Genomic DNA, 23,248 nt, shown 5'->3' on the forward strand with positions numbered 1-23,248 from the left:
GCGCGGACGCACGGGGCAGCGGCGCCGCCGGGAGCGCGCATCGCCCGCCCGGCCCAGGCCCCTCCGGGCCCCGCTCCTGGCGGCTCCTGCTAGCCCCCCGCGGGGATCTCCCGCCCAGGCTTTTCCCGAATCCGGCTAAAGGTGCTGGAAAACTTGATTAAAAATCGTTAAGAACTGGGTGAGCGWATTCCCAGGCTTTTGAAAACTCTCAGGTTGAGTTTCAAAAAAAAGCAAATACTGGCACTTTCACTTATTAGAAGGATAAACTGTATTGGATTGAAATAGCAATGCGCTAGTTGAAGGGTGGAATTCTAATTGTTTCCAGGGGAAAAAAAAAAGGCCAAAAAAGCTCATCTTCCTCTGCCAAAAGCTGACAATCCAGGCAAAAAATGTTGCCTTGGTATCTGTATGTGAGGAAATACAGCGACACACAGTCTAGCCAGTGTTGCCATCTGTGAACATACACCTGTAAAGAAGACTAAAGTGTTACTGAGATTGCTGTGAAGAAATGGGATTCAGGGAACTAGGTTTCCTCTGCTGGCTCTATCACAAGTTTTATGTGTGTCTCTCCACTGTGTGCTGCTGTTTAGAAAGAGAGTCTTAAAAACRAAAGGAAAAGTTAGCATATAGCGAAGGGAAACGCAGTTTACCTACTTCTAGTTCAGGCAATATGCTGTTAACTCTCCTCGCTGGCCTGAAACACCAAACCAGTAAGTTTATTCACTTTTTTTCTTTACTGCTACAGTACTGGTTTGAAAGTTAAAATATCTGTCTGCCTCTCTCGCTGATTTGCTTCAGTTCTTGTCATAATTTCTTAYGGGGAAATTATCTAGGAGATCCTCCCCGGAAAGGGAGAGTGGTGATGTATGACCAAGTGYGGTGACCTCCTCTCAACAGCATACCTCAATTTGGAAAAGATACATCTGACTTTTTATATGCTAAATAAAGGTGCTGGTATTTCCTTGCCACTGCCCTTGTCTCTGCTGTCTCTCAGGATCCTGGTTTTGCTGACAATCTGCAGTATCTTTGCACACTGGGAGGAGACTGGTTGGATAAGGTAAGTAAAATTGCACAAGATTTGTTCTAGGCATGAGGGAGAAGTGTGGTCACTTGRTCCTGCCAAGTGTTCCCACTTCCTTGGACCTTGCCTCACTCCACATAAAGCAGTGCCATCACCTCTCTTCTGACTCACTCGTAACGTACGTACTGCTCAGATCACTTCTTCTGAAGTCACCCCTGCAAATAAACTTGTGTGAAACCTCTCTGATAAAGTACTCTTAAAAGCTGGGGCCATGCAGGACTCTAATCAGAGATTATAGCAAAGCAGTTAAAGCAGCAGGTCACGGACTGCTGTAACAGAAATAATGAATGTGAGCAATCGATCATAAATAGCTTCCTTCCCAAAATCATGCAGAAAATTTCCCTTTCAAGTCACATCATTTCAACATCCCAAGAGCGATGTGTGGGATGGAGTTTGAAGAGCAGTGCAGTAGTGGAGTACAACTGTTCTGTAAARCAGGAAAAATGAATCCTCAATTCATCGGGAAATACACAGACATACAGAATTTTGGAAGTGAGTGCAGAGCCCATAGTCTAGTGGTATACAACACAGTCAGGAGATAAAATCTGTTTAAAATAGTCTAGAAAATCTCAGGCTTTCTGTTCTTTTCCATCCACACGTAGGCTAGAGTCTAATACCAGGCAAATCTTAAAATAGTTAAATTTCCTTTGTTGCTTTTTAACCTTGATAGCTCTTTAATTACTGTTCTTATTTACAAATCAAGTATACATATGTGTCATATTAATGAATATTCATTGTCACTGAAGAGCTATTAAGTGCATTTTTACCTGTTTCCAAGAAAATAGGTGCCAACTGAATGTAGTATTATTTAATTTCAGCATGTCCTCAACAGCATGATAATATCAATGAATCTTAGAGAAGATTCATAGATAAATAAAAATAATAATGATAGATTATTTATATGCCGTATAGTAGCACTTGAGGATTCCTGCCAAGATCTTGGCTCTATTGTGCAAGGCATCTTACAGGCAATAGCACAAAAGATAGCGTCATCTTGATACAGCTGACACATTAAAAGGGAAATACAGCAAAGCGCGGCGAAAAAGGTGTAAGAGTAAGTGCTAATTTGAGCGTCCTTTATTTTCTTTGGATAAACTGTTCAAACAAAAGAGGGAAGAGGACGTAAAAGAGAAAAGCAATGAAAGGTGGGCATAAGAGAGACAAGGATCAGCCCTTAACCAAAAAAATCTGGAAAGACTCCACAGAGTAGAGTCCTCTTCTGTATTTGGAGGCAGTATCTGGCCCCTGCCCAGATCTTCTCAGTAGATCCAACATAATCTGTTATTGGACACCTCTGGTGCCTCAGACATTGGAGACTCCCCATTGTCTGCTTCTAGCTTATGTGCAGTAATATTTTAAAGAATGGAGCAGGGATGAGGCTTAACTGAATAAAGTTCCTCTGAAAAGACTTAGAAGAAATCTGTTCTTTAATATTTTTACAGTGAGTATGTACTGGAGGGATAACTTACCCTGTCCCAGTCTAGTAAGAGTGATGGTATGGGGCAGAGAGTTCAAGAATCCCATCTGGAGCTCAGTTTGGAGTGTTATAATTAAGAAGCAAATCCTATAGATGGATCGAAGAGGAAAAGGATGGTTGGAGCATGAGAAATGAGCATGGTGGTGTTTCCAGTGCTGAGGAGAGGAAATGTGTGGACCTCAACATTGTTAAGAGGGAGAAGGAATGGAGTTAAAGAGGAAGGACGCAAATCAGAAGTCCAGTGTTAGCAGAAATGGTCTACTAGCAGAATTGGCTGACCAGCACAGGCTGTTTCTTTATTCTTTAGACTGGTACAAACTATGTAGGATGAAGTCTCAGGTACTTTCCTATGCACTGGTGCTTGATCTTCTTCATAGTCGTTAAGCATTAGAACAGTCCCTGGCTACTAGCATAGCCCCTGACAGCTTCTGGTATAGCTTGGGAGTCAGGATGTGCCAGAGGCTGTTCACAATATGCAATTTTCAACATAATTTCAACATAATGAGAAGGGCAAGAGAGCTCAGTAGACACAGCTGTTGTGTGCCAGTTGGTCTCAGTGCCAGGGAAAGGTCCAGGACATATTGAATTTGTTAACAGGGATGTAGCCTTAGTGTCTTGAGGAGGGGAGAAATAGTACCAGTCCTTGTGAACACAGGGAGGTGCCACTGCTGAGCACTGTATCCTACCAGAAGCTCTGGTGGCCTCTGCCAGCCCGAACCTGGAAGAGGATTTGAGAGCAGCTCCTCAAAAGGAGTTATAAATGGCTTTGACTGTGTCTACTCCAGAGCCAGCTGAGACAGCAGAGTAGGACATAGCCAGGAAATGCTTCAGGACCTGAAGCAGAAATGCCTGAATCAGTACTTCCAGTTTCACTGAGCACACATCACTGCCCGTTCAGAGACAAAACACTCCCACCCTGCACAGAGTCATGTACGGGCACACATGGGCACAGTGACTGAGGCAGGATTTGTCAGCACGTTTCGCACAGAGGTTCTATTGAGAAGGGAAGGTGTAGASAGTTTTCTGAGCCCGCTAGCTTTGAATTCTTATTTTCAGTTAGCTTATTTTCTTATTTGCTTGTGATAGGAGGGAACCAATTATGGGAAATATACCCACCCAGAGGAGCTCTGTCTTTCAGAGGGAGGCAAATCCTTCCACAGCTGGGGTGGGAGAAAAGGATCCCTCCTTACTCCAGCGAGTTTGGAATTGGGTCAGCTTATTTTCAGTTTTCTGAGCCTCCCTGACTCACATTAACTGGCATTAAGGCTGTGATTCTAGAGCAAGAAACCAAGTTAGTTCACATGGAGTAAAATGGAGTAAAGGGTCCTCTGTTGAGTGAGAGTGTCATCTCCAAATGTTACCACAAGATGGATGGTTATTAGCTACAAATCATGTCAGAAAGTGTCCTGCAGAGAAGACCAAAGCATTGACATGGGCAGCAAGATGGAGTAACTCTAAAATGGTCCTACCGAGATGTTGGCAGGATTCAAGTGTCCCAGTGTAGGCAGCTCCATCAACACACTGATGCCTCTCTTGTCCCTGATACCACTGAAGGAATGACAAAAAGCAGACACAGTTCCTCTGAGACTAATTGTTACTCCTCCTCCAGCAGTGTTTCTTTTGTCCCTGAGCCTAAGAAAACACAGGATCTCACAATTCGTGTATGAAAAAATGTAAGGAGTAAAAGAGGAGCAAATGAGAGAAAGCCCAACAGTCCTGGCTAAGCAGATATAGCACATCATTCTGCTCTCCCTCAGAAAAAGAAAGCTAGTTGCAATGTTTCTGCCTGTCTATATTGCCTTTGCCAGCATTTGAACTCTGTGTGGTGAAGATCTGTTAGGTATGTGCTATGGACAGCTACTTTAAGTCGTCTTGTCTCAGTAGCAGATTTTGCCTAGATCCAGGGGAGGTCTCATGTTGCAGTTGTCTTCCTGTAACCAGACCAAGTGCAAATGCACAGTAACCTAGTACAATGCTCTAGAGCCACTGTGGTAAAGAAGGCAGCAGGGAGCTGTTTACGGATGGACAAATGAGCCTGGAGAACAGCAAAACGTCCAGAGAAACACCTGATTCCTGCTGCACTCTGCATACGTGGCTCCAGCAATAAAAAGGACAACATCTTATGCTCTCATATCTATAATCATTCCCTTAGAGGCTCTAGATAGATCAGAAGTCCCTACATTGTTTAGAAAATTTAATGTTCTGCTATAATACAAAGACTGTAATTGAATCCCATGCTTCTGAGCTTCTGATGGTTTCATGAAAGGTTTAAGGTGATATTCCTCCAGGCAAAATTATGGGTTTTCTTCCCACTTCCCTCCTAGCACTAATGCTAGGTACGCCCCTCCCTGCACAATGTGTAGATGCAAAACTGTGAGTCTTGCTCCTGTGCTCCACGGTAAGGAAGCTGTGAAGTGATTCGCCTTTCTCTGAGAGACAGAGGCTCCTCTGGGTACATTTCCCATAATTGGTTCCCTCCTATCATAAGAGTCATCACCAAGCAGTGGTGACTTCCCTGTTTCTCTTGTTATTTGTCTATGGCACTGATTGAAAAGGGATAAGATCAAGGCTCCCAGATCAGCATGTAAAACCTGGGGAGAAATCCTAGGGAAAGTCCTCACTTTGAGCACATACAAGCACATGAGCCCATAAAACTCCTGGACTCAAAAGAGGGAGGCTAAGAGTTTATAGTTTTGGGAAGGGGATGAAAGAAATCTGCAGCAGCCATTGGTCAGAAAAGGAGGAAGAACTAGACACCTGTAAAAAAAAGCACTTGGGAATGAGTACCCTCATCTTTGTAGGCAACTTTTTACCTTGACTCCTGCTGACTGAGCCTTTGCTGAGAGTTCCTGTTTGTCTCCAACATGTGCATCTGCGGAGGGTGAGGGCAGGAGGAGCTCTGAGCTCTGCTGGAAGGCAGGTTCTTACCTGCAGGGTTCAGGGGCTGGAGCAGTCCTGAAGAGCCTGGCTTGGCATTCCTGAGCAAACCGTGACTTGCCTGTCTATCCAGCCTGCAGCACTCCATGCAGGGCTGGGTTTGCCCCCTTTTGGGTGGTGCCCATGGAAAAATCAGCCCATTAGTCATTTTCAGATCTTTCTTTGTTGTCCCCAGATGCTAGTAGAAGCATACAGAGAAAAGTAGCATCACATTCGATACTTTTTCCTACAAGCAGCTAGGATGAGCGCCAGGGATGGGAGACATCTCCTGTTCTGCATTTCCTCTTTACTGGCCATGATCCCTGGCTGAGTGCACGGCACAGATAAAGCTGACTTACCCTGGAAGTGGAATAATGTACTTCTCTTTCCTAGAGTAAGAAGAAACTCCTTTTCTGTGCTGTCCCTGAAAGCTGCAGCACCTAGCTTCCTTCATAGCCTATGACTGTCACAGTTGTGTCTGCCTGGGTACTTGTGGCCTGAAGCCTCCTTGCAGTGTTTGGCAGAGTCTGTATACGCACCTAACTGGCATACAGAGCCCTGGGGAGCAGCTTTCTTGAATCTTGTGGGTTGAACATGGATCCCTTTCTCTTTCTTTCTTTCTTCTTTCTTTCTTTCTTTCTTTCTTTCTTTTTTATTTTTTTCTTATTTTTTCTTTTTTTTTAATTTTCTTTTTTCTTTTTTTTTGGAGGATGAGGTATCATCTCCTGGCTAGGAGTGAGGATGAAATGGAGAAAGCCCTGCACCATATTGGCACACCATCCCTGAGGTTTAGAAATGATCTCTTGCTGGCACACGCTCACTTGAAAAGCTCGGGACAGGCTGTCTCCTGAGAGAAGGGGAGGTTGAGGCGGAGGAATGCTGCTCCTGCTCGGTGCATCGGCGATGAGCGCTTGCCATCTGGTGGCAAGTAATCAGCACTGGCAGGCAACAGTCTGGCAAGAGTTATGCTTCCAAGTCTGGAGGCAGAAGAAGATGAAAGGCCTGTGTTGGTAATCCCTGGAGAGCAAGCTAGCATTTCGGTCTGCAGAGAGAGCAGGAATGTGGGCACTCTCCGAGCAAGGTGAGCACAGAGCAGGCAGGTCTGCAGCAGATGAGGCCTGGCAAAACTCAGTGAAGGGTTCTAACGAGCTCCCACCCCCGTGTTAGCCCTGGCCCCTCTTTGGAGATGCCCAGCCTCAGTGCAGAAGTTGCAGAAGGAAATACTTGTTTGGGCTACTAATGCATTTCAGCTCATTCACTAGCAAGACAGAGCAGAGAGCTGGGGTGGCGGCTTCTTGCGTCCCCACGGTGCGATTTGCCAGCCTGTCTGTYGTGCTGTCTGCATGCTGCTCATAGCATACGCCACTCGCCTTCACAGCGTCCCCGATGACTCCTTCGGTGCTGTGACAAATGAGTCACATTTTGACAAATTCTCAGAATTCAGCCTGTTGTTTCGCCACCAGCAAGTCTAGCCCCACTGACACTGCGCATCTGGCTCCCAGCCGTACTGGCTCCCACGAACCTGCTTCCTGCCAGAGAGTCCTTAGTTTTCCAAACAAGATTTTATTAATCTGTAAGAAGATATAAGCAAATCTCCAGCAAAAAAGGGACTGGAGAACAGGCCTATTGATTGATGGGCTAAACTTGCTCTAACAATAAAAAGCTTTAGTACCTCTGGATACAGGTAATACTTGTTTGTACCCTGTATAACATAGGTACATAACATAACATCAACCTTATTGGTCTGTTACTGCACTGTTGCACTGAACAAGCTGTTGCACAATGTGAGCAGACCAAGGGAARTCTTTGGGAAATCACTGAACTGGTGTGGAAACCAAGGCAATAACTTGATGGCGTGCATACCGGCTTCTCCTCATTTTGATTAGAAAAGATATAACAAAGTCCTGAATTTCCTTTATTTCAAGATAGATCTTTGAATTTCCTTTATTTCAAGATAGATCTTATGCCCAAATACTATCCAAATATTTCTGGAATATGGGATTTTCACACATCATTTTTCCCGTATCAGAGACAGGCTCTTTGAAAGCTGGCAAGCAGTGAGCAATTTTGGAGCAGTAGCAGCAAAGGAGGGTGCAGGATGTTCCACTGCCTCTGGCTCAAGTTCAGTGCACGTTTCTTCGGAGGCAATGTCACTTTAAGCAGCATCTTCTTCCAGGCACTTACTTCCAAGGCTGCTGTACTTACTAGGCTGTCTGGTCCAAGTGTTCATACCACTTCATGGTGAGCCAGACAGAAACTGATCTGGGTTAACCCAGTAAGGGTTACCCAGTAAGGCCTCCTAAAAACTATAGTATTGCATGAGAATGAGTGGGGGGCAGAGAAAAGCAGAGGGCCTCTTTTGACAGCACTGGCTTAAATGGATTGTGAACCTACGCTCTGAACAGTATTGGAAGAAAAGTGGGAGACACTGAAGAAAAGTGARGCTGAAATAACAGCAAAAACTAATGGCCAATAGTAATGATTTCTACTTCAGATYGCTTCTAGCAATCCGTATTCTTATTTAGAGTAGGAAGGGAAAAATTGTTTGGACCAAGACAATATCTTCAAACTCTTATTCCTGAGTTCAGCCCAAACCTTATGCTCCTACTGAGTGTTTGATTCACTGTGTAAATAATAAACCACCTGAACTAAGTAATTTCTGAGTAACTTCAAGCCCTTTACTTAGATCATCTTGTACTGTAAGTGGAATTAATGGAAAATATCAGCTGGGATTTGGCTCAGGTTTGCTTGCAGCTACCAGGGATACTGCAGTGAAGGGATGTTCTTTTCAAAGTCTGGTCAGAATCATATAGTCCCTGGTGAAGAAAAAAACCAAGCCTCTAGGCGGAAGATATTCAAACATATCTAGAATTAATCCCCTAAGGTTTTCTCCAATAAGTAATATGGAAAGGAAAATTTTCAGTCTAGTAATCCTCTGAAGGCATCTGCAAAATCTAACCTTTGATTAGTGGGGAAATCTTCAAAATCAGAAGAAACTCTGCCACTACCACTTCACGCTCCCTTTCCTGACAATCACATTTGGAAGTCTTTCGGGAGGCTCCTTGGCTTCAGTGTACACATGACTCCATCTAGTGGCCTAAGGGTGCCATTATCCAAGATTTTAAAACTCTGCCCTGGTACCAGCTGGATTTCAAACCTCTGCACCAATTTTGCCATCGCCACTTTCGCCTCCATCTGTGAAGGAGAAAAGCAAACTCAAAATCAGTGACAGCAAATTCAACCTTGACTGCAGATTCGGTGTGTAACATCATGCTGCTTTGTCAATATAGAGATTTAAAACTTTACACATGACTCTACTAATGCAGCTGACTATGAGTTTGGGCTAGAAGAACAAATGGAAAGCACAAAGATTTGTCCTTGTGTTTATGTGTTAATCCTGTTTTGGAAATCAGAGTGTAAATCCAATCAAGATTTTGAGCCTGAATGCTTTGATGAACTTACAGCACAAACCCAGAGAGTTGTCCCCTTTTTGTGCCTCTAAAATGCCCTTTACCATGCTYGTATACTCACATCTTTTGTTAAAGTGTTCCTCCCATCCATGCAAGGCCCTCCTCCCCTTTTCAATGCCAGTCTTGGCAGRTCTGTGCCCTTTTGCCTTGTTCTACACGGCTTGACTCTGCCAGCAGCAGCCACAGGTTGGTGCCTAAAAGCCCCTGCATGCACCCCTTATGTCTGATCTTAGGGGACAACGTGATAGTGATTACAATTCCTATAAAAGGGTTTGGATTCAAGCAGGATGATTCGGAACAAGTCACAGGGTGACCAGTCTACTGCCCTCTCTCCTGAGGACACTTTGGATGCATGCATGCATGGATGACATGGGACAAGTTTGGTACCTGTTCACATGACAGCGTTTGATCATACAGCAGATGATACATGCCTTCTCATAGGCATGTTGGGGATCTTCCTTTTAAAGGGAAGAGGTTTGGTGCTTCATCAGAAAGGCCTTTGGCSTCCAAGCACCAGCAATCACCAGCACACCTTGAGCTGGCACAGTGCTTACTAAGAGATCATTGTTTCAGGCCTACTTACCTGTGCAAAAACCTGCCCAATACAGGATCGGGGTCCCAAAGAGAATGGAAAGTAGGAGTAATATGGCCTGTGAAGAAAAAATGTCCAAAACTGTAATTTGGATGGCTTTGTTGTAAAGAAAGAAGCAAACATTTCATCACAACAACAAGGAGATAGTCTAAGTACCACTWTACCCACCCTACTTGTTAAGGCTGTCTCCAAATTTATATTTATAGTTCAGAGCTGTAGTGCAGTTCGGAATCAAATTCCCAGTCATCTTCACTTACTGTGTGTTGACTGAGTTCACAGAGCGGTTTTGATGCATGCAAACTTGGTTTCTAAGCTAAATTTCAAGCATGCTGTAAATGCCCTCTAGCTCCTCATGGGGACATAAAGATCCAACCAATTGTTTCTCCTTTGGACAGCTCTGAACCACATGACATGGACACGGACATTTGGTCCAGCAATCCAGCCTAATTCTAGCATGAAGTAAAACCCCTAAACCATAAACAGTGTAGATATAAGGGCCTCAGCACCAACTGCCTTGACCACTGCTCCCTCCTGTTGTGYGCTGCCTACTGCTGTAGACATGGCTTAAGCCTTTTCAGCCTAATGCAGAACAGCATTTTATGTTTTTGGACCCATTTTCCCATCTCAGTTGTGGAGATACTTTMAGCTTCTTGGGGTGAGAGCTGTCATGTATTGTAAGTCTGTGATGCAATAAGGTCAATATTCAATCTGGTTTTGACCCATAACTTTTACCACCATATAAATATTAAAAACATTAGTATTGGTCTTTTTTTTAAGGCATCATGCAATCTAAAGAACTTCTGAACAAAAGCTAGACGTTATTGTTTTTTATTTGCGTCTGGATAAGGCTTTAGTGTTACTTATACTGTAATGAAAAAGTAATTTAATTCCACATTTTACTCTTGCAATCTCTTTCTGTAATGATTCATTATAAGATATTTAATAACTTGGCAGTAAAAACAAACTCACTTTGGTGCCTCTTCGCTAAATCTATCTGGATCGAAAGTGAGTGGGTCCTTGAAATACTGTTCCATCCTTCCCATTATATAAGTGCTGAACTGTCAAGAAAGAGTTTATTTGCATTAGTCAGGAGAAGCACACTGGAAATACCTCTTTGCTGTTGCAGATAMAAAAATATAACTGCTTTCCACTCCCAAGATAAGGAGTTGGTCTTGTTTCTACTCCTCAGGCCTCTCACAAAAACACTCCAGCATCCCAATTCATACTTCAGTTTTGCCCAGAATTTCTCCAGGCCTAATTTCAGTGCCTCCAATAGAATTATGCCCAGAGAGTATTTTGGCTCTTTGATACCCAGATCCTTTACATTTGTCCCATTGCAGCAGCTAAATGCCTCTGTTGTGCAGATGTTGCTGCTGGACTCACCATGAGTGTTGTGTTTGCTGGAATCCTGATGCCATCAATGACATTTTCTATCCCTGTCCAACGTACAGTCCCCGCGGCAGGGGGGTACAATCGTAGTGATTCCTTCAAAACCTGTGTCAGCGAAAAAAACAGTCAGTTAGCTATTGCAGTGTAGGAAGCAGAAATAAAATTCCTTCCCTGCGGCTTGTGGCTAAGATGGGAACTTTTGACTTGTGGAAGCAATGTTGGCATATCTCCTTTGGACTCCTGTAGGCAAAATATAGGGCAAAATTACTATATTTACTTCAGACCTAGTTTCATATCAAAAAAGCTATTTCTTCACAATTTTTTGCTAACGAAAAGAAATTTGTGGTCTCATATGCCAACAAGAGAAAATATTGGTTGATTGATTAAGAAGGTGAACAGCATACAAAATAAAAGCTGATGGCAGGTAGAAAATACTGACATTTTGTTTTTCTTAATGATGTGGATATAAAGGGAATGTATTTCTGGTAGAGATTAACCTGAGAGTGTTAGACCTAAACCTTCGCTGTCRTATGCATATGAACTTTCTTATGACTGGTAAAGTACAGAAAAAGAGAAATGAAAACCACGAGAGATACCATCATTGAACAGATTTAACAGCTAAAGTCAGGTCAACAACCAAGCTGAAAATTACTGGAAAGGAAATTCAAAGGGTGATGTTCTAAGAGCCAGTCTTAGAACTTGTTACCACAAAAATGTGTGGTTGCTCCCACTCCTTCCTACTCTCAGCACTGTGCTCCCATTCCTGCGCTTTGTGCAGTTTCTGGTGCTTGGGGTGGCAATTCTCGAGCTGAGCCAGTTCATTGCACCAAACTGACAAAAAACACCCTGGCAAAGAAAACTGGAAAGGGAATAGTGGGGAAAAAAATGGAATGAGACCATTTCTTTTGGTGGCAGTTAGCTGAAAGAATGGCTTTTTTCATGGAAGTAGAGCCTAATTAACAGCGCGCATTAGCATTGCAYTGAAAATGCAATTAATGGTGTGTCTGCACGAGTGAGTTAATGAAAAAGAAGGGTGCACAAAAGGATTCAGAATTGCTTGAATGGCAAGAGAGGAGTCCCATGGTCTCTGATGCTCCAGTGACAGACTGGCTCTCTGAACAAAGGTGACTGTGGGTTTGGCTATACAGATCTCATGCTTGTTCTGCTAAATAAACTGCTTGGAGGAACTGCATGTGATCTGCCTTAAATCTGCCTTAAAGGCTTAGATACATAGTCCCAGTTGGGCTGCTGTAACTGCGATGATGTTTGGAGAAGTCTGAAGAAACCTGCCTATTCCTGCAAACACACAGAAATGCCTTTTCCATATGGGAAATGCTCTTTTGGTCATTATCTGTGTTCAAAGCACAGTGATTTATGGTTGAGAAATGGCAAATGTTAAAAYGCCATCACTCATTTCAACAGGACAGTTTAAGAGAAAAGTGATCACAGTAGGCCATTAAAATAGAGAAGCTTAAGCAGGCAGAGTAGTTGCCAGGACTGTGTGATTCAGCCTCTGCTGAGGGTTACTGGTATCTCCCATTCTGTAAAAACGGACCTGCAACACAACTGCTGGCAAGTAACCAAGCCCCRGCTTTACAGTTCATTACCAACCAGCAGTTCCATATACAAGACCTCTGCTAGGACCAAACTCTTTTTCCAAGTGACTGAAGAGGGCTTAATGACTGAATCCTAAAAAATTGTGAAAGCTAACCATTATTTTGGGATGTCCTCAAATCCTGCTTAGCTTGTTGCACATGGTGGGATCATAGTTGGAAATGCTTTAGTAACAACAAAACAAAAATAGATCTCTGTAAGTTCGGGAGGTGCATAGGACTCATGCAAAGCTTGGGCTCAAAGYTGCAAATCCTTCTTAAAGTATGGCTATGGTTTCAGCTTAAACTGGCAGGAATTAAGCAACTTGGCTCTAGCTCCCAGCTTGGTAATAATTAAAGTAAACAGTGATGGAATCGTGTTGGATTTCRGGATGAAATTCTAGAAGCAACTTTCCTGACAAGGCTCAGCTGCCGCGAAAGGCTCAGAGTACCTGCTTGCCTCTCTGAGGACAAAGGCTGTCAGAATGCAATGCTGCTACTACGTGTAAAATTTAAGAAGTTTGGGACTCCTCTTGGCAGTCTCGTGATGTGGCAAGAGCACTACCAAACAGCTCTGACTGATATTATCTCATTTTTACAGTACCTGTGATAAGTACTTGAGTTTTCCAAGATCCTCATAGTCAATGTCTCTCTTGGCACCGATAACTTCATCCACTTCAGCCCGAAGTCTATAGTTAAATTAAAAAACATTAGTTACAGATGCCTATTTCTTGCCAGGTAGTTTGACAAATTATAGTTTTTAACTTGCCAGACATTGAGCTGGACTTTGCCATCCTCAGGCAAAACACCTATTGATTCCCAGCCAGCCTGCCTGARCTGGTGCCTCCTATAAGGATGTAATAGTTGGCATACAGTGCGAGGGAATCAGGTGGGATTCAGGACCAGTTTTGTACAAAGGCCTTGAAAAGGAATCGCTTAGATGGAGTTGAAATAATTCATCTTTAAGTTTCTTTTTAAAATTTAGATRTATTGAATTATGAAACTGTAGTTTGGCAAGGAGGCTAGAATTTATTAGGAACTGATCCTAGATTTTTAGTAATCCTTATAATTATTATTAAATTCTTGAAATTAACAGTAGGCTGGCCTTGCAAATTACAGTGTACATACCTTTCCAATATTTCAGGATGCTGAGCCAGTGCCATTACTGTAAATGACAACTGATTGGCAGTTGTTTCATGACCTAATAACACAAAAAATCAMTTTAGAGATTAGTTTGAAATAAGCATGATATTAAGAAAGTTTGGTAGTGTTAATGTGCACAGGTCACTTTAAACTTCAGGCCTGGAACGTTTAATTTCAAATATACTAGGAAAAACAAAAAAGAAAAAGAAACACTAAAAGGAGCGTAATATTTATTTAAGGAGTTTTGAAGTGTTTCAAACACAAGATAGAGCTGGTAAAGATACAAGCTGTCTARGTCAATCCAAAGCTGCAACCAATTCATACAACACTTACTAGTTAAGAATTCCCTAACAGCAAGGACCACCTTCTGGTAGTTTGGACAGTGGCTTCTCCTGCTAAACATCGTGTAGTGCCCTTAAGGGAAGAATGGCATTCACGGGTGTGGGTGAGGTGATGCAGAAGCATCTGTAATATATTAAAGATTCCTTCAGTGAGATTTAGCAGGAGTGGGGAGAAAGGGCCAGAGCCATGTGAAGAATATCTTGCACACCAGCAGKAAGTCTTGCGCTCTGCACTGCAGATCAGAGCCTGGCATTATCCACCATGTTTACAGGACGAAATAGGAGGATAAAACATCATTTCCCTATGAGAAAACTATGAATCCTTTCAGATCTCACTCAGCTGCTCTTATTGCAGTACAGGGCTGCTGTTTTCAGAGGAAGGATTCTGAGTTACAGCAGTGCCACAAGGAATGAGAAAAGCCATTAGCCRTACTCCTGTAGATGGCCCAAGAACRTACAGCTTCCCACCTTACATATCCAAATAATGAAATAGCTACTCACCAGCAACAAAGAAAGCAATRAAGTTATCCAGAATATTTTCATCRTCTCTAATTTCCTTCAGAACTGTCAAGACAGAAAACAAAGCAAGATTAGAAAATATCCCCATGTCCCAGTTGGAAGAGCTAGAATACCATGTCCTTTGAGTACTTTGTCCAAGGTAGAACTAGGAGGGGATGCTGTGAGGGCAGCCCAGGGGTGACTTTTGACCAGTATTTGATCGGACGTAAAGAAACTGGGAATGTATTCAAAGAGAAGGAATTTTCAAAACAAGTCCCAGTAGATCTATTCGTATGAAAAAACTTACACTCCCGAATATGTTAAAAGAAGACTGGGTCTCAAAGTTCAGATCCCSAAAGCAAGCCTCCCCAAATCTCAGGAAGAACATTCCACCGGCTAACTCAAACAACAGTGAGTTTCCTACCATCTCCCTTCAATATCTGCGTAAGAATATCTAACGTGGCTTCTTTCCCGTTCTGCATGGCTTCTCTCCGTTGCTTAAGGCATTCCTTGCCCACACGGCGCAGCAGTCTCACGCTCTCCTGGACCTCCTTTATCATTTTCTGTTTTCCTGGCATGTACTGAAAATAGAATCTCCTTAGTCATATTATTCCTTTGGCTGGTAAAAATATTGACAGTATTATTTTTCAAGTGAACACTTCATTTTCTGTTAACTAACATTTTTCACAAAAATGTCCACTCTCTTTGGAAAAAGGTGAATGTCTCCAAAATGACTGATTTTGGCTAAAGTGAGAAACATTTCAATCTGTGCATTCTGATGTCATATCTTGCCAGAGCTAGTTTTGAACACGGTGGGCAAAATCCCTCACCTCTCCAAGGAAAGAAACTATAACATATGATACAGAATCTAAACAGGGTCTTTGGACCGAAGAAAGAAAACAGAAGCACTAGAGAAGTGTCTGAACTACATTCCCCACTGGGAAACTGTTTTATGCAATTAACAGAATGACTTCAGATTTCATCCATAATATTCTAATATTTGCGTTTTGGTCAAAATCAGAAACTTTTTATGRTATGAAAGTTCAAATTTCTACCGCATTTAGTGAAGACAGTCTTTCTCAGATAGAGAAAAGAGTTCTCAATTTTTGCAGTCATGGATGTGAAAATATAAAAAATTGAGGGGGATAAAAGGAGATACAGTGGGGAAGAGAAGGCAGAAAGGCAAAAACAAAGCATTAAAAATCAGGTCAATTTTGCAAGTGTTTTAAAGTACTAGTAAATTTTATTGCAGTGTGTGCTGGAGGGGAGGAGTTACTGGTAACTCTTTCCCTGTCATACATGGACTTCGATATGAGGAGAGACTACCAACGTKAGTGAGTACCTACCTGCACAAAGGGGATACGCATCTCAGTCATACCCTTCATAATCATGGTTACAGCGTGTGGAAAGGGYGTCTGGTCATCATTCAGCGTGTTTAATTCCAAGCCAAAAGCTATCTGAGGATAAAAAAAGCAGCATCTAACTGAATCCTTCCAGCTTATGGMGTCTGGGATAGGAGAGCAGAACAGCCTCACACTGATCTCTTTTACTGTAAAACTATCTTCAGCTAGGTTCTGCCTTGTAGGCGTCTGTGAGAGAAGGGTAATACTTAGATTAGGCTTCCTCCTTGTCTTGGGCGGGGGGGGGATTAGTAGTTTAATGCTACTCCCAAGTGATCTCAAAATGTTTCACCTAATGGAGGGAAAAGCCAGTGTGAGGCATATTTCACACTGATGTATAAYGGTAATAAAAGAGTATGCACTCATGAATGAGTACAGATGTGCCCCTTTTGGCTTGGAGGGGCATGAGTTATTAGATTGCACGGGCTTTTGCAAAGGCTCCTCCATGGAGCATACTGCAGGCCACTCATACACATCCTGGACAKTAAACCCTTCCCTAAACTGTCCCTTCCTATGGATTTCGCTGCTGTTCACCCTGACAGAAGTGTCACGGTTGGTCTCTCAATTATTCTGGCATTTCTGCGTAAAGCTCTTGTTGCCTGGCTCCGGCCTCCGGACRGTGTGCAGTTGCTGGTACCCTTTACTTCCATTCTTTCCTGCCGGTTGCAGAGGAAACAAGAAAGCAGCTGGTACCTTTGCAATGACATCCAAAGTCAGTCGGCTCATCATCGTCATCATGCTAAACTCTTTTTTYCCATCTGCCTTTTCCTCTAGCTTCTCCATCAGCTCCTCTGCTTTTTCATTAAAAGTTTCCATCAGACCAATCAGGTAGCTGAACAATTAATAAAGATAAGTGATGGGGGCTTTGGGGAGCACATCTTTGCTCAGACAAATCTATCTTGTTTATATTCCATATAAAATTGTAAGGAAATATCTTTTAAACGTTATTTTAACTTTAAATGTATCTGCCTTAATCCTTTTTGAAAACAAAGAAGTAAAAAAGACCATTGCCAGATAAAATGAGTCAAGTTCTTTTTGCAGCAGCCCACCACAGTCCTATCATGCAAAGGCATGCAAAGGGCTTTGGTCCTTCAGACYCTAAATGCAATGCCTCTGTTTCATACAGGCAACCACAACCAAGCCAGACCACCCCCTGCTGATTAATCATGCCTCCTGTAGGGAATCACTGAGGCATGTGCTGCTGAGGCTTGCCCAATTCCAGTATCTGATGTCTGTTTTCAGACAGGATAAGGCAGCCCTCATCACATTGCAGGGTGCGTACCCACGGGACCTGCTCCTGCCATCGCTGAGCTTRTATAGGTGTCCTTCCATTTCCACATGGAGAGTCTGGTCAAATTACAGTTGTCATGGAAATGATGTGTTGGACTCCAAGTAAAATATGATTTTGGCACTAAATGGGTTTACTCTTTCTAAATATCAAATAACAGATCAACGACAGTAAGAATCATAAGAACACAGTAGAAATAACAGATAGATCATCGAGATATTGCCTTACGTCCGGCTGAAAGCTGGATCCATAATCTTTCGCTGCTTGTGCCAGCGATCATAGTTGCAGTCGGTTACCAAGCTATTCCCAAGAAATCTAGCATTTAGGGAAACAAAGAGAGGGACATTTTTCAACAAGGGACTCGTATGAAAGCTGTATACTTTCAGGTCACAATGGCTTCAGCTGGGTTTTGCCTACCTCTCACCAAATATGCTGGAGATACCATCATACACCAGTCGATCCTTTGGGTACTGTGGTGACATCAAGAATTCCTAAAATCAAACCTCATGTCATAAAATACTGAGAGCAATCCATTTCCCACAACAAGCATAAAGAAACACTCTCACATTCACTCTTTCCTTTCTGTACCAAGAGTCTGAAGGCTTCGTGAATTATTTGGTGTACCCTCGCTTGTGGGCTGATAGCTTGTTCTGCGTGGCTGTGGCACTTTTTTCCCCAATATGACCTCAAATCTCACACTGTGACTATTACTAGGATTTAGAGGAAAAAAATCAGTGCCTTTATGCCTTGCTCTTTTGAGATATTAAGGTCTTACAGACAGTATGCTTTACAGAAATGGTAGRTGCTTGCTCAATCTGCAGCTTGAAGAAAGGTAACAAAGTAAATCAAGTAAGAAGTAGAGTCAGGACAGCTGGGAGTCCAGAGTAGTACCTCACCCTCATAATCTGGCTCAGACCTGCGCTCCCACAAGGTGCAGACTGGCTGGATCATGCTGCTCTAAACATTACACAGCACCTCTTTTTTTCTGAGTGGATGGGCTGATCCCCGCTGTAGACTCTATTTTATTTGCAATACCTTCACTCCTTCAGGACTCAAAATCATTACTGAGACTCTGTGAAGAGCATTAAACCGTAAAATCGGTCCATATTTCTCTGACCTACAAGAAGAGAAGAAAAAAAGAGAATTATGKTATAAAACATAAGCATGCAACAATGTAGACTTAATAACCTCAAAGGACTAAACCAGAATATTCTAGACCTACTGAAGTCTTGACTGAATAAAGAGAAAGATCAATGCTCTAGTTCCTCTTCTGACCTGCTGAATGATGCTAAATATGTTAATCAATATCTCTGTGCCTTGGTTTCCCAATTTGTATTACAGCACTACCTGATTCTAAGTTACTGAAATATCTTAACTTACCACTGCAGGAAGAGATCATGCACAAACTCCTTTTTCTTCATCATTCTCCAGAAGATTGGCAGATGTCCAAGTAGAAAGCTACAAAAAAAAGAAGCTTGAGCRTCATGAGGATACCAAAATAGAGTTTTGGATGGACTACAATTCTCGATGCTGATTTTAGGGTGGAAACGTTTTAGAAGAATGTGGGGTCAGCTCCATGACCCTATTCTTACAGTGTGATCTGCTGATGCAAAGAACATTTTAGAATGACGCTTGCTCCTGTAAAAGAAATAATTAGATTTTAAAACATACTCAAGATCCTTCACTGAGGCAAACAACTGGAGTAAGAACAACACCATTTCAGTGACACTGTTTATATYGCCACATCAGCATTATGTTTTCTTTAGTCATGGGCTGCTTTTTGCAGTCTGCAAGATCTTGCATGTGAATAATGTCAAGCATACCCAAATGAACTTGCAACACTAAGACTTGGATAATGCAGAAAATGCATTTCGCTTACCACATTTGTACGTATTCCTAAAGGCTGCATTTGTACGTATTCCTAAAGGCTGACAGTGCTAAACAGAACCACAGAATCACAGCATCAATAAGGTTGGAAGAGACCTCTAGAGATCATCTAGTCCAACTTCCCCGCTCAAGCAGGGTCACCTAGGGCACGTTAGACAGGGTTGCGTCCAGGCAGATTTTGAAKATCTCCAGAGGAGGAGACTCCACRRCCTCTCTGGGCAACYTGCTCCAGTGCTCTGTCACTCTCACAGCRAAGGAAATTCCCCCTCACGGTCAGGCGGAACTTCCTGTGCTTCAATTTCTGCCCATTGCCTCTTGTCCWGTCACACGGGACAACTGAAAAGAGTCCGGACCCATTCCCTTGACACSCTCCCTTCAGAAGCCTTAATTATCCTGCCAATACAAAAATAGACAGCRTGCTCCTGATGACAAAATCAACAGAAAAGTATATGAAAGGTTTTCATGACATGCACCATGTGTGTGTATCATTTTGAGATTGTTCTTTTCTGGGGCTCTKCACTGAATCCTTTACAGTAGAGAGGATTCTCTGCCGACTGATGTATAAGCAAGCTGAAGGTTTTCAGAAACTTGTGGGATTCATTTTGATGGTTTTCTTTTTCATGTGAACAAAATATTCAAGTTAAAAGTGCTACAACAGATCTAAAATATTAATTCTCTAAAGGGAGGTCACAGTTATTAGCATTTAATGCATGTCATGACAGGACTAAGCAAGGGCTTAGTTTGTGATACAGCATTATGTCACAATATTACCTGAAAACAGGTATTTGCAAATAAATCATTTTTTGCATTTCTTACCTTTATTATCTAATATGAAACAAACCTTTGAAGAGATAACCTTATCTATTCAAAGGTGAGCCATCCATGCAGTAAAAATGACAAAAAGCCACTATGACTCACTTTTTCAGCCTGTTCTGCACAACAGGCTCCTTTAGAGATCTTATAAAATAAATCAGCCCGAGAAATCAGGGGTGTTGATATAATCTTGTCATYATGCAGCCATAAGAGCTTTCCCAAGGTATGAGCTTTTGATAAGATCCTGTTCTGCTTCATCCTAAAACAAGGCTTTCCTAAGCTGTTATCCAAAGCAAAGGAAAGAAACAAGGACAAATGCAAAATCGTGACAGACTAACACCGTGAAATGATACAGGCTGAGGACTGACTGCCTGGGTAAGAGCGCTGTTGAACACAGCACGAGGGCCTACTGGGCAGTGATCRGGACATGAGCCAGCCCATCGCCCTGGCAGCGGAGAGGACCAGCAGCATCCTGGGCTGTCTGAGCAGAAACCTGGCCGGCAGAGTGAAGGAAGTGGTTATCCTCCTCTACTCAGAGCTTATTAGACCCCATCCAGGAAACTCTGTCCAATTCTGGGGTGCTAAACACAAGACAGAGAGAKGCAAACTGGAGCAAGTTCAGCAAAGGGCTGCTCCAAGCTGATCATGGCTGGAGCACTTGGCCTGTGAAAAGGGACCAGGGCTTGTTTAGCCTGGGGCAGAGATGGCTTCGAGGGGACATCACAGCAGCCCCAGGACCTACAAGGAGGTTGGCAGGAAGACTGCTAGGATCTCTGCAGAGTGTTTGGTGGGAGAGTGAGAAACAGCAGGCAGATGTTGAAATAGGAGGAGTCCAGACTGGATATAAGGAAAGACTTTTTTCCCCATGAGGACAGTCAAGCAGGTTGCCCAGAGCAGTTGTGCTGTTTCTGTGATTGGAGATTTTGCCCAACTGGACAAAGTCCTGAGCAACCTGCTTTGAATTCAATAGCCCTGCTTTGAGCAGGATGTAGGACTAGAGACCTCCCCTAGTCTTTTCAACCTAAACAATGCTGTGATTTCTCTGAAATGGAAAGCACAAAGTAAGGCTTTCATGTCAACATACCTTATTTCCTTTGTCTTTAGCTTTAGAAAGTTTTAGCCAAACTCAGCCTACAGGTTGTTCTGTGCAGCCCTTGAACAATTTTCAGCTGTGTAAGGAGCTGAAGTCAAAGTGTGGGGTGAACAAATCCATAAATAATCCTACTGCTACTGACACACCTGAACCTTTTGTTCTTCCATCTGGAAGAGGAAAGTGTTGTCACAGGGCTCCCATGACACTGAAGCACTCAGAAAAGGATGGTGGTATTACCCGCTTGTCTGGGCTAAGAAAGAAATTGGCTGGATTGGGCTGGCTTTTGTTGTTGTTTCAGTTGAATCCTCTCTCCTTTAGGACCAAACGAAACAAGCTCACAGAAGGAAGAACTGCAAAAAAACTCCCAGCTCATTTTTGCAGTCTTGCAAGTGGAGGGAGAGATGGGCCCACAGTCTCATCTGGCATTTGAAGACCTGGCAAGCTTAGATACTGCTACTTGTGCCCAATACCCTTTGTCCTCTTGCTGTACATATCTAAGTAGAGTCTGGCTCAATCTTCTGATAACCACTTGTTAGGTAGCTGAAAATAGGATTTTTWWAAATTTTTTTTTATTTATTTTTTATTTCTTAACATAGATGCAGGAGTTTGACCTTTGGACATGTTTGCATAACAAGTACTCAAATGGGGACTATGGACCTTTCAGGCAAGTCACTGACTATACTTTTAAAATCTATTAGACAGCAGAGCTATCACGGGCTTCCACTTTGGCACAGCAGTACTAGAAACCTTCCCAGGAAGGATCTCAGGCTGAGATTAAGCCTCAAATCCTGAAGAAGAAACAGAAAAACAGCCACAGAGTCACTTTACAAGCTGCCACTATTCTAGGATGTTACTCCATGTCTCAAAATGAACCTAAGGACAAGTARGATCAGGTTTGACAGGATCCATCATATATCTAATCATAATATCTGGCCCTGATTACACAAGCAGGTTAAAAATTGGAGTTAGGCACCAGGCTTGGCGTTCTTACAGGACTGCTTACGTAAGAGAGAGCTGGCGCGATGCCTGTTCACATGGCAGTATGGGCATGTTATTTGAGGGCATATGCACCCAAAGGTGAGGTTAAATGCAAAGCCCACACGCTTCTGCAAGAACTGCGTGTCCTTGTGCCAGCAATGCCACAACCATGCTGCTAGACTTCTCGCCACCCTTTATAGCTTTTGGCATTTTGCAGGGGGTGAGGGGGGCAGAAATTAAAGCCCTAAATCGCGAGGGGGAGCGGAGACGGTGTCAGGTGGCGTTGCTGTCAGGCGAGGGGTCTTTCGGTGCTCTGTGGGAGGGCAGACCGGGCTCAGCGCGGGAGCACCTGCAAGCAGGGAGAGTCCCCAGCACGGCTTGTGTGCTGAGGCAGTGCCCAAGCCCCTCCAGCGTCGCTGGTGGTTGATGCTGACTGACAGGTCGCTCTTCCGCATGAAAAAAGCAAGCTGTGGTTTAATGGAGACACTGGCATCCCCACCACTCCAGACGTCCCACTGGGTCCCAGGGSCTTAACCCCTCCATGCCCGCCTCGGCACGAGGTGCACGTTTGCTGCTCCTACGCTTGTCCCGGCCAACGCCAGCCGGGTGCCGGCTCTCCCCTGCCAGCGGCCGCCCGCTCCCCCCGCGGAGGAAGCGCCTGGGTTGCTTCCTCTCCGTCACCAAGCCCTTTCGACCTTATCCAGACCGCAGGCCGTGYCCGTTACCTCTCGCGCGGGGCGCTGGGGATGTGGTCGTACTTGGCGTGGACCCATAGCACATAGCCACAGTAAATGCCGAAGGCCAGGAGCAGCGCTGCCAGGAGCAGGAGGAAAAGCACCCCCAGGTTCCCCAGCACCTCCATGGCCTCCGGGCGTGAGGCCGGATGAGCTCCGGCTGCAGCAGGAAGCTGGGAAGGAGCCAGGGCAGAGCCCGGCTGAGCTTAAAGCGGCAGCACAGCGGGCCGCTGCGCACGGCCGCTGCGCACGGCCCCGGCGCCCGCTGGCGAGCAGCGCGCCGCTTCGGCGGCGGAGGAAAGCAGGCGGCAGCTGCACCGTCGAGTGCAAATCGGGGCCGTCCGGGAACGCGGCCGCTCCTTTACCGCGCTTGGCGGCAGCGCTGTCGGGGGCCCAGCTCCRGCACTGCGCGCCGGCACGGCGGTGGTGCTCCCCGGTCCCGCTGTGCCCTGCCCGCAGGCTSTCCTCAGCCTGGCACCCTCCCTGGGGCCTCCCGAAAAACTCTGCCGCATAATTAACCGGATGCTAACAGGCCCTCGGCGAAGTATCCCCCGGG

General features: G+C 44.0%; 2 protein-coding genes across 2 annotated transcripts in view; both read right to left on the reverse strand.

Annotated features, from left to right (window-relative positions):
* Positions 1-7,714, reverse strand: part of LOC146588686 (extracellular tyrosine-protein kinase PKDCC-like) — an 18,401-nt gene extending 10,687 nt beyond the window's left edge. The window contains exons 1-4 of the mRNA XM_085317629.1: positions 7,680-7,714; positions 6,699-6,875; positions 6,296-6,451; positions 4,028-4,106 (exon numbers count right to left, since the gene is read on the reverse strand). Coding sequence (XP_085173755.1) covers positions 4,028-4,106; positions 6,296-6,451; positions 6,699-6,875; positions 7,680-7,714 — 447 coding nt within the window. The remainder of the gene's footprint in view (positions 1-4,027; positions 4,107-6,295; positions 6,452-6,698; positions 6,876-7,679) is intronic.
* On the reverse strand, positions 7,369-22,864 carry CYP46A1 (cytochrome P450 family 46 subfamily A member 1). The gene is made up of 15 exons (XM_085317462.1): positions 22,684-22,864; positions 18,568-18,645; positions 18,223-18,304; positions 17,605-17,678; positions 17,416-17,502; positions 16,593-16,731; positions 15,846-15,956; positions 14,924-15,080; positions 14,503-14,565; positions 13,646-13,718; positions 13,122-13,206; positions 10,920-11,030; positions 10,506-10,594; positions 9,528-9,594; positions 7,369-8,669 (listed from the first exon to the last, which is right to left on the reverse strand). Exons 1-15 carry the CDS (start codon positions 22,818-22,820, stop codon positions 8,508-8,510), a joined length of 1,515 nt encoding a protein of 504 aa, XP_085173588.1. The 5' UTR covers positions 22,821-22,864; the 3' UTR covers positions 7,369-8,507.
* Between the last annotated feature and the right edge of the window lie 384 nt (positions 22,865-23,248).

This window comes from Rhea americana, unplaced genomic scaffold (assembly GCF_003343005.1).
Source record: "Rhea americana isolate MKP2758 unplaced genomic scaffold, rheAme1 scaffold_5, whole genome shotgun sequence".
Taxonomy (NCBI): Eukaryota; Metazoa; Chordata; class Aves; order Rheiformes; family Rheidae; genus Rhea; species Rhea americana.